The sequence below is a fragment of the Pimephales promelas genome, chromosome 15, assembly GCF_988280905.1.
Source record: "Pimephales promelas chromosome 15, fPimPro1.hap1.1, whole genome shotgun sequence".
In the NCBI taxonomy this organism is placed as follows: Eukaryota; Metazoa; Chordata; class Actinopteri; order Cypriniformes; family Leuciscidae; genus Pimephales; species Pimephales promelas.
Genome location: NC_142783.1, coordinates 21,299,683 through 21,316,461, shown reverse-complemented (window position 1 = coordinate 21,316,461; position 16,779 = coordinate 21,299,683). Strand labels below are relative to the sequence as shown.

General features: G+C 37.5%; 2 protein-coding genes across 3 annotated transcripts; one reads left to right on the top strand and one right to left on the bottom strand.

The window, feature by feature from the left end:
* The first annotated feature begins 1,494 nt into the window (after positions 1-1,494).
* Positions 1,495-5,566, top strand: LOC120465334 (protein FAM161A). Of its 2 annotated transcripts, none has more exons than XM_039655165.2 (4): positions 1,495-1,631; positions 1,791-2,062; positions 2,813-2,873; positions 4,199-5,566. In XM_039655165.2, exons 1-4 carry the CDS (start codon positions 1,521-1,523, stop codon positions 5,096-5,098), a joined length of 1,344 nt encoding a protein of 447 aa, XP_039511099.2. In that variant the 5' UTR covers positions 1,495-1,520; the 3' UTR covers positions 5,099-5,566. The 2 variants fall into 2 exon arrangements, with proteins under 2 accessions (XP_039511099.2, XP_039511003.2); XM_039655069.2 differs by having other exon boundaries at positions 2,813-2,879.
* Positions 5,567-5,835: 269 nt separating this feature from the next.
* On the bottom strand, positions 5,836-16,779 carry LOC120465260 (uncharacterized). The gene is made up of 22 exons (XM_089120346.1): positions 16,460-16,779; positions 15,807-15,912; positions 15,563-15,654; positions 15,340-15,423; positions 13,771-13,921; positions 13,504-13,577; positions 13,103-13,241; positions 12,896-12,976; positions 12,450-12,487; positions 12,269-12,292; positions 10,960-11,064; positions 10,464-10,543; positions 10,206-10,359; positions 9,791-9,874; positions 8,679-8,871; positions 8,189-8,595; positions 7,675-7,866; positions 7,407-7,502; positions 7,185-7,232; positions 6,679-6,868; positions 6,420-6,552; positions 5,836-6,335 (listed from the first exon to the last, which is right to left on the bottom strand). Exons 2-22 carry the CDS (start codon positions 15,871-15,873, stop codon positions 6,203-6,205), a joined length of 2,565 nt encoding a protein of 854 aa, XP_088976472.1. The 5' UTR covers positions 15,874-15,912; positions 16,460-16,779; the 3' UTR covers positions 5,836-6,202.

The window sequence follows — 16,779 nt, the reverse complement described above, 5'->3', positions numbered from 1 at the left end:
AGTAAATCAAAAGGTAATAAAGTTCTCAAGAATATAAAAATATCTTGGACACAGAAGGATGTGTCTTTGAGTCAACACCTTCTGAGATTGTCTGAATGCTAATTTCCTCTGTTCTTAACAGATGGTCAAAACTTCCACCCCCAGTAAGTATGTTGAGGGAATAAAGTAACTTTCCACTGTAACCTGATGATTTACATATCAGGTAAGGTCTGACTAAGGTCAAACATTAACATGTATTTAATCATGCACAGATATCATTGTTAAACCTTTTTCGTTTTATGGAGTCAGATGAAACGAGATAATACATAAGATTAAATGGTATGCATTTAATTAAAAATCACTTTGCCATGGGAAAGATGGAACACGCGTCAGACCTTCGCCTCAAATCGAACGCCGTCTTTGGATCGATTTTGTAGGCCTTACACTCGTTACAATTATAAAAATGTTACGAATCATTCCAAACCCGCATTATCGTTGCCAGAGCGGTAGATGGCTCTGTTATCAGGTTTGATGAAGTTTGCTTTCGTGCTGCTTTAATCGCACGCCCGTTTTATAGTATTTTATAGGATAATGGTATGGATTGACACAGATGCTGACAACTAATGCAGGGGTTTTCCTGCAATTATATATTTTTTGGCGGCCGCGAGAGCAAATTTCTATCCCGCCAAAGCACCTTATACGATTGCTAGTGACTGGTGGTGAGTGTTGTAGAATAGAATGACTGACTAGCAGAGACAGACAGACAGACAGAGAGACCCGGCCACGCTAAATAATTCAACATTTAAATAAATTTCACATCATAAAATGTAATAGGTCAATTTCAAATGAGTGCAAAGTAATCTTTTTGCAGCTAACTTAGTCCCAGTATTTATCTTAATGTCTTTTTATATTTTCTTACTAACATTATCAAACAAATTATAGAAAACTATGTTCTCAGTGCCCTTAAAAATGAACTGGTTCTATGCCTTTTTTATTCAAATGTATAGAAAAACAATTAAGATTTAAGAGATTATTATTATTATAATGTTTTTTTTATAAATCTGTTATTTGAAATTCTACAATAATAACAGGATACAGAAAAAAATATTGTTCCCACTCCACCCCAAACCCTCACTTAGGCTATAACATCTCTCCAAACACCTTTAGCTGAAACCTTTTCGCATCATGGACTCCCTCTGTAATTAACAGTGTTGTTAATCTCTAAATCTAATTTGAGGTTTGGAATGGGTCAGTTCACAAATCACATCTGAAGGTGTAAATCAGGGATTGAAGAATATATGGGACATATGGTCAAACAGGCATCGGGCTCTAAATCGTGACCCTTGAGGCTTATCCACAGGGACAAACTGTGATTGGCACATCTGAGTGTGAATGTGTGGGGTGAGAAATCCTATAACCTACAGTAGTGTGGCTGTAGCAAAATCAAAAGGCTAAAGGAAGCAGAGCAATACTTATCTGAAGCTGTATGAGAGCAGAATTGCAAGCTGTGCTGTACTTCAGAAGAATAAAGCACCTGGACCATGACCCCAATACTGCGCACATGGAGCCTGCAGCCGAGTGAACTTCAGGCTCTATTTGGAGAGGAGAAGGATTATTCATGCTCCCTGAATGACATTGTTCAACACACAGAGGTAGATATTTGACCTATGCAATGCAAAAGACTAGTGAATTTTGAAGATTATGCATTAGGAAAGTAAGAATCTGTAATGGTAATGGAAGAACCACTTGATATACAATTATACTGTGCTGTAACACTGTAACTTACGTTTTGCTCCCCTTCGGTCTCTCAGGAGTATGAGCAGCAGTCTGACAGTGAGACTATAGCAGTGTGTGACTTCAGTTCTCGCTCTCATCCTGACTTTGGGAAACCGTGTGCAGCCCATCAACTGCAGAGACCCGCGTTCTCCAACCAGGAATACTATACCAAACTAGAGGAGCTGAAGAGAGAACACCTGAGAAACATGGCTGAGATGGAAAAACTCTATCTGAGCCCGATCAGACCTGGTCAGAGAGAAAGACAGATCATTACCTTCTGGAGAAAAAATGGAGAAGATACAGAGAGGTGTGTGATAAAAAAAAAGAAAGAAAATAAATCAAATTCTTTATTGAATAATAATGAGCAAAGCTGAACACTCGAAATGAGTTTTTTTTTTTCAAAAGATCAGGTAGTATCTGTGATCTTTGACCCAGTTCTTTCATTGGCTTCCATCGCTGCGGTTTCAGCCAACTGGCAACCCAGGGTGTCGCAATACTACTGTGTAAATTGGCCGTGTGTGGGATCACACAGACCAAAACAGATTATGTTCAGACACGGAACGCATATTTCAAAGTAGCCGTATGCACGTTTCCTACATCTCTGGAAACATATTATTATATTTTTATGCTGTATTACAGTACAAAAAACACTACATAGAGCACCTTTTAGACTTTTTGGGGCTGAAAATTAAAAGCGAGACAATGTGAAACAGCTCACATTCTTCAGGAAATAAAGGTTCTACATTGACCCTTAAAGAGGTCTATCAGGCGCTTCATATGGAACCTTTTAAGGGTACCCATCATGGGCTATGTTATATAAATTAAACATACGTTATCAGTCTAAAAAATTAAATAACTAGATAACTAAATTATTATGATTCTATATATTTTAAATGTGTATAGAAACATAATATATTAAATATATTTTTCTCCCCAGATCTTTGTTGTTCCTGGAATAAAATTCCAATCAACCAATCAGATTAAAAGACAATTTTACTATATCGTAGACAGTGAGATCACGCACAATGTTTGATCCCTGACCTTTGACCTCTTTCAGTAGTACCATGCAGGTTGGCAGCAAGGTGGGACGTCTACAGAAGGGTCATTCTTCTCTGAAGGTAAAGGTCAGTGAATTAATCAGAAAATGAGAGCAGTGTGGAAGCTGAGATGATCTCACTTAATGATTTGTTCAATAACTTTTTAACACTCTGAGAACATTGGCATTAGTTGTTTATAAAGTGCTGATCAGACTGAACATGTGACTTTTCAAGTGACTTTTTTAAATAAACGTTCTTTACTGTAGTTTACTTAAGGTTGTTATGCTGCACAGATGTGCAGATTTAGACATAATGTTATAAAATATACTCTGTGCATTTCAAAAACCAACCTACAATTTAGTCACCAGTCTAAATTATTCAACAACATTTAGTGGCCTTTCCTAATAAAGTGTTCTTTCTAGAAGAAGAACGGGGGCCGCTTCCTCTGAAAATACCAATGAGTCAGTGTATGGTTTATTTTATGTTTTGGGGTTATTCTGGTGGAGTTGAGATATCCAAACAGCTCTAGAGTGAAAAGGTTAAGAGATCATCATGTAAACTCTCTACAGATCTTGTTTCCACTGAAGCACATAACGCACTTTAGTTCATCTCATATCAAGCTGGAGAGCATGATCATCAAGCCGGGTGTTACACTAGCATGTGGAGTTTATGCAGCTAGTGTTTCTTTCATTAAAGGCACAGTATGTACGTTTTGCCGCTAGAAGTCACTTATTAAAAACAATAACAAAGGCGTAGCTTGATGACGCCATGTTTGAGCGTGGAATCATGGGAGTTATTCAAGTTGCATTAACATTACTGTGATATGAAGCACGTCGGGCTGAGAGTGGAACAAGGCCAGTGAAGCGAATGCTAATTATAAACATTTGATCACTTAAACTCACATTATTTTATTTCATTCAAAAGAAACAGCTGCAAGTTCTGAATTACTACTCGTACAGGTCACTTTATATAAATAATTAAAACTGTGGGGTAATGCAGTTCTGTTTTACTTGGTCAAAGAAACCAAATACTAGCACATTCTGAAATTCATGAAATTCAATCATTTTCATACTTATTTACCCTGGAAGTTTGCTGAGACCCCTCAGTGGGCCCCAGCTTTCTGGTTGAGAACCACTACTGTAAATTACAATTCTTTAAGTGTCATGAAACCCTAAAACACATTTGGTTATTAGATATGTATGCATTACACATTACTGAAAACAACATCCTATCACACATTCTTTTGGAATATTACGTTTATTTAATTTTTATTTTTCCATCCAATTTGAAAACCAAAATCTCATAAAAGTCTGAATTGTGATTGGTACGAAGAGTTGCACGAAACAGTTCTAACAGCAAAGTCCAAAAATCTAACATTTAACTCGTTTTTTTTTTTTTTTAATTAGCAGGCGCGGCAGACCTCAATAGAGGAGCGCATGGTGTTGTGTCACTTCCAGCAGAACTCATCTCACAGTGCAGCCAATCAGGTAATGGACAGCCTGAGAGAGAATTCTAAAGTTACCATTCCCAAACCGTTTCGCATGATGCTTCGTGAGGAGGATCGCAAACGCCGCAATGTGAAAACCCGCTCTGAGATGGAGTTAGAAAATGAGAGACTGAAGAAAGAGCTGGACGAGCTGAAAGAATGTAGCAAGAAGTTTCGCGCTAAGCCGGCTCCTGCTTCCACTTACTTGCACTTCTATGACATCATTAATAAGCGACCAAATAAGCTGCAGAAACAAACAAATCTAATTAACCAAACGGATCACGGTCACCATAAAAAACACCAACAACAAGGCTCTCAACGACAAGCCTCTCCACGTCCGCAGCAACCATTTAGCTTCATTGAAAGAGAGCAAAAGAAACGGGAAAAAAAACTAGCAGATGAGTTCAACAACCTGCCTCCCAAAGCAGAACGAACGGCATTCAAAGCCAGACCGGTGCCAAGGTCTCTATATAGGCCCAGCTCACCAAACTCCCAGATATACGGGGCAGATCATCTGAATCACAGACACTCAGCACTGACCCCTAGCGTCCTGGAGGACACACTGCAGGAGGGAGAGGAGGCAGAGAATGAGTATGATGATGATTTTTCAAGGCCACAGAACAAAGGTATATCACGCTGCAGCAGCAACCTCAGAAAATGGAAAAACAAGGGTGTGCTGCAGGTGGAGGAAGACATGAAAAGAAAGAGCAACAGAGAGAGAGACCGAGACTGGTCCTACATTCACCCCCTACGCAAAACCAGCCTCTGCAACAGTCAAGAACCCCCGAACACCTGCAAGAGCGACTACATCAGTGTCTAAATGCTGACATAGACTAAATCATAGCCTACAATACAAAAATTTCATCAGTTGTAAAAATCTGTAAGTATATAGTGTGATAGAAAGAGGTATATGTTTTGGTTTTTTGTGTTACTGTGGAGTAAATGTATGTAGCCAATAAATAAACTCACCAACAAATCACTTAATAGTCTCTATGTCTTTTGAGTAACAGAGTTGGTGAAGACATTTTCAGCTGGATTTTAAATTGACTAAATTATTTTGTTAAATAACTGAAATGATATGATACAAACATGATGATGTTGGATGCAAAGTGCATCACTTTCTTAGCTAAAAAAAGGAACAGATTTTGCTTTATTCTACCCTTAATTTAAATATACTATCATGTAAGTTTCAAAGTTATTAACAAAAAGATTAGAGATTTTTTCCCCCAAACTGACTCACTGTGATTGTTACTGTGTAACCTGTATGACTTTTTCTTAAATATGAATATATTCTGTAGAATATGAAATATACTTTTCTGGTCATTCTTTTGCATGCAATTATAATAGGAATTGAAGCTTTCAACTTACATAAAATGTAAAAGCATTATTCATGTATCATAAAAGTAGACCATATGGCTCATGCACTATATTCTAAGTCTTCTGAAGTCATATGATAGCTTTGTGTAACAATTTACTGATATAAGTCAGTAATTTTCAGGTGCTGTGATAACCGAGTTAAAACAACAATTCACTCGTATATCGGACATTGCAACTTGGCTCATGAACACTCATGATCTCCTATGAGTGGATTCCAATATTTTCAGTGAATAGCAACTTAAATATCGGTCTGTTACTCACACAAAGCTAGTTTATGACTTTTGATAATTTATGAATTTTATGCTAATTTTACAGTGCTTTTATGCACTTTTTAACCCATTCAGTGTAATTAGTTCTTAAAATATCATCTTTTGTGTTCAGTAGAGGAAAGAAATCCATACAGGTTTGGAACAAATTGAGGGTGAGTAAATGATGAGAATTTTCATATTTGGGTGAACTATCCCTTTCAGTGAACTATGACTTTACCTGTGACTCATACAGGACATCTTTCACCTCTCTCATTCACTCACACACAAGTACACAGTCTTTAGTCTATATCCTCAGGCCTCAGTCCACACTTCCTGAGGGTACGTCTGACGTATGGTATGGCATCCTGCTGAAACCACTCTCTCCTGTACAGAGCCAGCATCATGTCCAGTAACAGACTGTGTTCCCTCCTCCTGCAGAAACCACACAGAACCCACTACATAAGGTTTCAGGTTCCAGAAACTCATAATCATAAGATTTGTTCAACAGAGACTCACAGCTGCTTGTAGAGACTTCGGGGTTTATACAGAGGCTGTTCACAGTTGCTGTCGTTTGTGGTTTCAAATTTTTCTGTAAACCCCTCCTCAGGATGCTGAAACCCTTCACACTGACTGAAGCAGCATTCACTTCCTGTTGCCAAAAACAATACATGTCAACAACACAGCCTAACCAATGAATAAGGGAAAAGGTTAATATAGATGTTATAGCTTTTTTTTTTCTTCAAATGTTGAAAATGAGATTATATGGATCTCTTGCCTTTTGTGACACCAGCAGGATATTGCTGAGACACATGGTGTGATACGATGATCATCTCAGTATTTGTCGTGTCTGTGTGCGTGTGTGAAGGGTTCGTGTCGGGACTGCTGGAACTGGTAAAGGGTGCTGCGTTGATCTCCCTCAAAAATGACTTTAGTTTCTGCCTTAAACCAGCATTTTCCAAGCACACCTGTAGAATCAGTACATATAATCTCATATTTTATTTATTTTTTATATAAAGTAAATAAATATAAATAAAAAGTTTGGGGTCAGTATGATTATTTTGAAGAATTAATACATACTATTCAGCAAGCAATATATTCAAATACAAAACAGCCATTTTTAATTGTAATTGATAGATTTGTGTGACAATTGTGTGTCACAATATTACAGTTTTTACTGTATTATTGATCAAATAAATGCTGCCTTCTTGAACATAAGACAATTATTTCAGAAACATTTAAGAATCTTACCAACCCCAAACTTTTGATAGTGTCTTACATTACCTTTTCATAGGATTTTTTTGTGTCCTCTAAGTGTGACATCAGTTCAGTCTGTAAAATGAAATTGAACTGCAGTTTATGTTATCTACCAATTAAGGCCAACACAAGTCATTTTCATTGTCCAGTAGGTGGTGTAGCAAGTGATCACTAATGTGTGTGTATTTTCTCATGTAAAATAGGCTACTATAAAAATATGCCTATAAGAACAGGATAGAGAGATGAAACCTTTTCAGTCTTGAGTTGGCTGAGGGTAACAGACACACTCTCTCGAAATTTTACAAGCTCCTCTCTGCTGCTCTGTAGTTCTGCCAACAAGCTCTCCTACCATACACACAGCACAATTACACCACTAATATCAAACTACAATACCCGACAAATAAATATATGTAATCTTAAATAAAAATAGGTTTCTGGTGTACTTTCACAAGTTCATTAAATCGAACAGATTTTCCAAAACTCAGTATTAGTAGGCTGTGTGTGATATTTACTGTACCAGCTGGTTGTTAAGTGCTGACACAAGTTGGGTGTTCCTCTCTCTGGTGATGTTAAGCTGTGTGAGCGTATCCTGGGCATCCTGGGTCAGTCTCTCTCTCTCAGAGAGCAGTGTGTTTGTCAGCATCCTCTCTCTCTCATGACATGCGCTCAGCTCTGCTCTCAGACACTCTGCCTCTGTTTGTAAAGACACCTATAGAACAGGTTGAGACATTTATATTTACCTGAACAAATCATACCATGCATGTATACCATGAATAAAATACATAAAATAATATTTAAAAAGTAAATATTATAATCATTAGTAAATTGAAAACATTAGTAAATTAAAAAAAATTGGTTTTAGCTAATTTGTATTAAGATTTGAGAATTTTTCCCTTTTATTACTGAAGAGATCCAGGGTCCCAGAGTTGTATGATGTGGATTAGGAACAGGAGTTCCTCTACAACAAAGTGAGGAACGGTGACATAACCCAGCACATTTTCAGTACATTAGATGGTGTGAAGTGTTGGTACCTCTGCAGTCTGTAATATTCCTGGACCTGCAGATGGGCAGCTGGATGATTCTTCATTTCCGTTTTTCTTTTCCCAACTCATTCCATCTTCTCTCTCCTGTGTCGCTCTCATCTTCAACTCATTCTCCAGTTCTGCTACTTTTTGACTCAGAGAATCTTTGTCTCCCTTAACATGAAGAATGATCTTGTCATACTCCTGACGTATATTTCGTTCCCGGGAACAATTAGGACACTCCACGGCAGCCGAAGGAGCTGAAAAGGGTTCAAGAGAGGATGTGGAAAGCCGCTCTACAGAACCGCGCTGCTGTGCAGATGAAAACTCCAATCCTTTTCCAGTTCTTTCTCTCCCTCCAGCATCATGGAGTATTGCCCCAGAGAGGGAATGGGACAGGTGGCGGGTCATCCTACCTGCAAAGTAGTTCAAAGTATTGTGTTTATTGTTAAAGTGACTCCCGATTTTATGGGATAAAGCTGAAAATGCAGCTTGTTACCATCAGCTCGGTTTTTCTCATCTCCACGTCGAGATGCACGGCAGTAACGTCCAGATGGTTCAGTTTGGCCTGGTTTCTCCAACTGGGGGAGAAACGTTCTGAGCTCCAGCCCATCTCCACAGTGACTTGAGCTGAGTTTAGATTCAGAGGAACTGACTGAACTCAAGAGGATGGGAAGCAAGCATGTTTGCGACTGAAAATACAGCAGAGTAAATGAAACATCAAACATAAAGTACAGGTCTATCACCCGACATTTAAATAAGAACATCTATATTGGAATTGTAGCTTGTCAAATTTGAGAAGATACTGTTTAAAAATGATTGCTTGTTTGCTTTAATCTAATCATATCTATTCACGAATTTCAATTCTCCTCAAATAAAACACTTTAGCATGTTAAACAAAAACCAGCAGGATTTTTTTTTGTAAATGATTAGACTTAATTTCCCAAGAATACCATTATTGATCATTCATAATAATCGATCAGTAAATTGACTGATGTAAAACTGCCCATTAAACCATGCAAAACTGCCAAACTGCACAGTAACAGTATTGAGAGTCAGTTGTGACTTCAAATGATGGCACTATACGATTCACTGATTCAAATTTTGTTAAAATTTTTGACTGACTCTTCATAAAGAACAGGTTCATAAGAGCCATTATTTTCCAAATCTGGGAAAATATAGATGTACTTTATAACTTTAAAAGATTTTGTAAGATTTTACAAGTTGTTAAAAAAGGAACGTGACCTATTTGACCCCAGGTTTATTCCATGGTATTTTTATGGCATCTTTCTCACATTTCTAATATACACATGGTCTGAATGTCCCAATTAAACAATGTATTTTTTATATTCAGATAAACACAGTCCTCCTCTGACTCTTAGTGTCCTGCTGATGTTCTCTCTCACTATACTGTAACTTTAGAAACCGGCCACAAGAGGCAAAACTATTCAAATGAAGAGTCAAACTGATGAGCACAATAAAAGTTGCCCCTTTCATTTTTACGACTCACTCAGCTGCAAAAGGGCACTTGACATACAAACACATTCAGGGTTTAAAGTGAAGCTATAAATTACGTCTATGCGAGTATGTGCTGTGTATGTGTGTTCTCACCCTTCTGTCAGATCCGACCGGTGGTAAAATCTGCTGTCTGTTCAGATGATTACTGTCCTTCTTCCCATTCAGATATGCGCATGGCTAGAATATTGTTGTGAGATCACTTCAGTTAGAACAGTTAGATAAGAGTGTTGTGTGTGATGTTTCACCAGTTTGTGCATGTCTAAGTGGTCATTACAAAAAAACATTTATTTAAAGATGTATCATAAGATTTAAAAGTGAATAATTTTTTAGGAAGTATTAGTACAAAATAGCAAAATGTTACATTTATTGTAGAATAAAATGTATTGTGGTGTTTTTTGAGAGGTGAATAATATATGTATGTGTGTGATGTATCTGTTAAGATTTGTATGCGTCCGTTCAAGTATATACTGAAATGAAATTAAAAAGTCCATGGGAAGAATGGGTTTACCTGTTCAGGTGTGTAATGTAACTGAGATGTGTATATGGGTCGAGAAGGAACAGCCATGGCTCTGGAGGCAAACTGAAGAGAGCTGAGAGTTTCGATTATTGATGATTGAGACGACACTGTGACCACTAAACACGTCCGACAGTTCCCTCCCAAACTAAACCAGACACCAAAATAAACAACAAATTCAGAAAGTCAATGAATTTATACAAATGTTGAAGAGAATGGAGAAATGATTATGGCGATACTGATGATGCTCACCAGTCCCTAAGTGCTCGGGTTAGTTTGGATTCTCTGTATGGGATGTGCTGGGACCCTGCAGAGCTGAGAGCAAAAATCACCTAAAAAAGAAAGGAAGGATTGTTCATTTTTACTCAAATATTTTTTTTTTTGCTATGAGAAATTTTGTAACAGGGAAGAAGAGGCCTCTACATTATCTAAATGTAAATAATCAGACGAAGAGGCCAATATTCTGCAGAAATCATTTTCTCTGTTAGATGTGACATGACATCCCCCTTCCCTAAATGGAAAACTATGTAACCTTACAGATCATTTCCTGTGTCTAATTTCTTGCATATGCAGCCAGCACATTGATATGATTAAGATAGGGCCCGTAGACTGATAAATAATCACTGGGGTACGTCTTGAGATACTCAAAACAAACTCTGCTCTTCAAAAATACCCTTAGTCTGACCGGGGCAACAGTGATAATAAGATAGAACATGCTCTTTTTTACTGACATGTTTGAGGTACTAACATTTCCGAATATGGTGAGGGAGCGCTTCAGCATCTTGGTCTCTTGCGGGTTTTCATTTGTGGCATTGAAAGTTCTCTTGACGTCAGGAGCCACAGAACTACGACACTGATGTGAAAGTAAGAGAGAAAGAAAGAGTGAACATTAAAACTGAAACCAACGTATTTATCACCTAAACCTGTCTATTTTTAAGACGTTCTTGAGATCAACCACGTGTCGTTGCTTTTCTACAACAATTCATAGCAAGAAGTTATTTTTTTTTAGCAAATTACATTTTAGACACAATATTTATCATTTCAAATAAATTCTTATTTATTCATTGAAAGTCATTAATAAAATTTCTTGTGAAGTAAAGATCTACCTAAAAAACAAAAAAACAACTATCCTGTCAAGCAAATGGGAAAAAAAGCAGTACAAGGATTTTTAGAACTTGGAAATGTTTTTTGTTGTTGTTGTTTAAACTACTTTAAACTTCAAATTAATTTAAACTGATTTAAACTTCTTCAAACTTTATGGTCTGTCTTTCTCAAGCCAACTTGAAGTTTGTCTCGACAAACTTTTTTTTTCTAGTTTCAATTATTGCCTCTCCAAGCAACACATCAGTGATTGAATCAATAATGAGTTGAATCAAAGATTCAAATGGCCTTATTTTAATGATCTAAGCACATGGTTTAAAGCGCCCTTGGGCGTGTCCGAATCCACTTTTGCTAGTTTAATGATGGGAAAAATGGTCGGCGCACCTGGCACATGGTCTAAAAGGGTTGTCCCTACTCTTAATGAGTAATGGGTGTGTTTTGATATGTTTTGAAATGATAACTGCGTCAGGCTGAAAGTTGCAAAAAACAATTGAGTCTCGCCTGGCACCGCATTGTGCCGGGTTTATGATAGAGCCCAAAGACTTGTAAAGATAGCTTCTGAATTCGGAACCGCATACTAGTATATTACTCTAACTATTTTAAAGTAATATGCAGTTCCCGAATTCAGCGAGTCATTTATTTTGTCCATTCCTGAATGAATCAGCGTGTTTGAACAAATCAGTTGAATGAATACATTTGTAAAGAATCATTCATTAATGGCTTTAATGATTTGTTTGTAAAGACACCACCTATTGGCTTATTGATGTAATTACATAGGCCTACATTTTTTTTTTCTTTAGGTGTAACAAAAACCTTTTTTTTCAAAAAATTGTTTTTTAAATGTTATAATAGGCCAATCAATAGTGGTCAATCAAAACTAAACTAAAACTGTCAAAACTGACCAAAAATATCATAGCTGGTAGAATGATCAGACACATTTCAATATATAAACTTACTTTTCCTGAGCTTGCCAAATCCACCTAGCAAAGAGCAACAATCATATGAGTTTCATAATTGTTTATTAATTCACAGGCAAATATGGTACTTACCACAAGAATGCTAAGATTGTGTATTTCATGCAGTGAATACCTTACATTTCAGTAATGCTAAAAGAAGTCTCCGATGCTATCATCTTACCAGAGTGAGTTTGCTGGCTGTCAAAACTCCCTCTGCAACTATTCAATAAAAATACACACAAGGGAGGTGGTTAAACAGATTTGTATTGTAAAATAATTACACTGCAACACTGTGAGTTTGCAACACACCACAGCAGGGGGTACTAGTAGACCCTGTGGGAGGCTCTGGTATGTTCATATCTCTCTACAATAACAATCAGACCAGATGCAGAGGTTCCTAGAGCTGACTAATGCGTAGGGGGTCGACTGAGGGGAGTTATTGACCGACAAATGGACTGAGTTAACCATTAAAAACAAGTAAAAATGTAATAGAATGTCAATGTAACTCTCCTAAAACATCTATGAAGAATCTATTTTACAAATCCTAAGATAATAAAAACATGGCAAAAGTGTAAAAACATAATTCAGGGAAAGATGTTTATGTTTAGAAAACATAAAAACACCTACCAGGGGACTGGACCATTGAGTTAATGACCACAATGTTAAATATCGTGTGGGATCGGCTTGGAAAATCTCCCTTTGAGATCCCTGCAGAATTTTAGAAAGGAATGTAGGAGTCTGATTGAATTGATTGAATAAAGTAAGCTCAGAGTGAGCTCTAAAAGTGAGCTCTATCAAAACATTTGAGCTCAGACTGAGTTATTGCTCTGTTACCTGTGTGCCTGAGGGCGGAGCCACGGCGATGCACCTGTAGCAGATCCTGGGCGGAGCTCACTTCCACCTCCGTCAACCCATCGAGATGCACCACCTCGTCACAGTCCCGCACCCAGATCACCTCACTCCCCTTCGGATCCTGAGCAGATGCAAGAGAGACACAGGAGCATCGGAACACCTGTTGTTACATCAGGTGTTAATTTCCTCTTTTAGTTTCTCAAAGCCTGGGATTTGATAGAATCATGCAATTTATTGGTACTCTAAATGTTTTACAAAATTCTTGCAAGGCCATGGGAATGTTTTCATGACATCAGTTGCTCTGAATAAAATCTTCCAAATGTATTAAAGTAAAATAATTGTGATTGATTCATAGAAATGTAATTACACTATAAATTACTTACCAATAGGTCATAAATCTTTTCATTGAAGATGTGGTAAAATGACACTCTGATTTTGCAGTGAGATGCCTTGGGTGCTGGATTATTCAAATTAAGGTTTGTTCAAGGATGCTGCTATACAGGTGTTATTATGTGTACACTGGAGAGCATGAATAAAAACATTAAATTGTGGTGCAATGAATGAGGAGTGGAATGTTACTGAAAATGAAAATAGGGAAATCTTGGTTAAAATGTGATTTTCTTAAAACCAATAGCCTGAAAGTTTGATACAAGTGAAGACGTCCTCGGCAACATGGCTGATGATGCCTCTATGTTTGGCTAAAACGCTGCATCCCTGCATGGTGTGAGTCTTACCGCTGCCCGGAGAGCCATAGACAATTACACAGCCATTATAACCCTGCATTAGATACTCCACCAGAGACTGGGGCAGACAGAAAGAAAGAGATTAGCAAATGTATTAAGAACTATAAAACATGACTATACAGATATGTCAAAATTATTCAACCCCCATTGCAAATAAGGCTTATTGGCAAATTTTACACACTTTCAGCTGTTTGCATTGAACAAATCAAACAAAAGTAATTGAAATAGCTCAACATAAATAAGTAGTTTCCCCAAATTCAACGGAAAATCCAACTTTTACTGACTTCTGGAGTCTAAGAATTTATTCAACCCCCTGAAACGAATCCCTCACAAAAGCACAAATCTGCAAAACAGGTGTTTTCCCAATCACACCTGATGCAACTACAATCAAGGGCTTTATAGTTGCACCAGGTGTGCTTGAGCTAGAACACATTAAATATCTGAACTGGCAAGGATTTTTAAGGGTCACGTTTGACTGCATGTTAGAAATATGGCTATGTCAAAAGAATGGTCCAAAAGTTAAGAGAAGATATCATCACCTTCACAAACAAGGAACAGCATGCAAAAAGATAGCGAAGGCAATAATGTTCCCAGAACTCCAAGACGTACACCACTACTGACCCAAAAGCACAAGAAAAGTGCTCAAAATCATAGAAATAAGCCACAAATTTGCTGTGAAGCAATGAAATGGAACTGGAAATGTTTGTCCCTATGGATCAGCGGGGTGTATGGAGGCAGAAGAATGAACCATATGCTGAAAAGAACTCTCTGCCTAAGTTAAGCACGGTGGTGCTCAGTGATGCTCTGTGGCTGTTTTGCATCCTCTGTCACTGGAAACCTGCAGCGTGTGGAAGGCAAGATTGATTCATTGAAGTATCAGGAAATCCTAGGAGAAAACATCATTCCGCCATGGAGGAAGCTGGAGCTTGGGTGTCATTTGACCTTACAAAAGGACAATAATCCCAAGCATACCTCAAATTCCACCAAGGCTTGGTTGCAGAAGAAGTCCTGGAAGATTCTAAAATGGCCATCACAATTACCTGACTTGAACCCGATAGAAAATCTCTGGTGGGATTTGAAGGCGGCGTTGCAGCAAGCAAAGCCAAGAATATTACTGAACCATCGCTAATGAGGAATGGGTTAAGATTCCTCAGAAACGCTGCCAGAAGCTGGTGTCTGGTTATATACAGTACATCTCATTTGCAGCAGGTCATAACAGCAAAAGGGTGTTCTACTAGGTAGGTACTAAAGATACTTGCCATGAAGTGGTTGAATATTTTTGAGAATGCATGAATTTTTTTTGTTAACGAGACCACTTGAAACATTTGTTGTGTTGAGCTATTTCATTTACTTTTGTTTTTGTTCAATGTAAACAGCTGAAAGTCTGTAAATTTGGGCAATAAACTTGATTTTAGGTGGGGGTTAAATAATTTTGATTATAGCTGTAACTTTTGCTTTGAAGAGCATTCTGTGAACCTTTGTTGTTGACTCATAAACATCTCTCTGAGATGCCTCCTCATTTAAAACTGCATCAAGATCTATAATGTGAGGCTTGTGACTCTGCAGAATGAAAACAGACAATCAGTAAACTTGACTTTAATGCATACTTTGGTTTCACTTGATTCATTTCTTTCTGTTTTTGCAAAATGAGGATGAAGAATCTAATTAAGTTACATCTTTGATCTCATTCAACACTCACCCTTCCAGTGTCAACAACTACTCTGTTAAGATGTGTCACTTTGATGGAGGCTCTGGGTTCATCTAAAGAGACAGAGTGTTCTGGTCTGCACACTGAGGAATTTAAAAAATTGGGTTGAATATATAGTTTCAGGATGTTTTCAGAAATAAAGATCAGAACAATGGGAAAAGGTAAACAAAACACAATTTCAAGGAAACTTCAGCATGTCCAAGTGCATAATAAACTCTGATAAATATGTTCTCACAGGCACACAGACGGGCGACCACTCTGAAACTTTTCTCTGAGTTCAGGGTTTTATCTACCCCAGACATCCTCTTCCAATTTTTGTATTATTGTCCAGTTGATAAATGCTGTTTATGGAGTAAAAAAAGATAAATGTATGAATGCATAATTAAATCATAAATAATAATTAAAGTCTACTGGAATGTAGTAAAAGAATGCTTTTTGGCCAAATCACATAAGGAAAAAAACTAGTGGCATTTCTTTCTTTGAGACAGATCATCAGTATTGGTTTTTATAGAAAATAACAAATAATAACAAGAACTTAATAATAAGAGGGACTAGTACATTTCCTGAAGTAAATGTGAGTGGTTGGGGCGGACTGACGAAAATAAATATGAAACACCATCAAATCTTTCAATTAAGATTAACTAAACAATATAAAGTGTAAGATAAACACCGCAATGTAGGCTACACGTAAGAAGAATACAAGCGAGTGAATATTCTAAAGCATAGCCAACTGCAAATGTTGCATTTAGCCTATTTTGAAATTACAAATAAAACCACTTGATATTATTATGATTAAAATGAAAAGTTGGTCCTGTCTCCCACAATTGACGCGCTTTAAATTTTCATTTGAAAAACAGTATGTGAGGCAAGATTATTTGAAAGACCTACCTCTGTTCATCTGCTTCAGCTGTTCCTTTATGAAATCAAGACACAGTCTCTCTAGAGCTGAGCACATTATTCCTGGAATAACATCCTTGTTGGAATCCCATTTCAGATAAACAGCCCGTCTCTGTAGAACGGGAAAAATCTCACTCAGACTGTTGCTGACATGTTTTTGTTTTAATAGTTTGAAAGGTCCTGTTGTTCATCACTCCTCACCTCACGTCGAGTGGATGAGAGTTGAATTGACTCGATCGGTGATCCACGCGCTCGCAGTGAGGCGCGCGAACGCTTCTCTCTGATTGTGATGATGTGTCGCGCATTTTTGA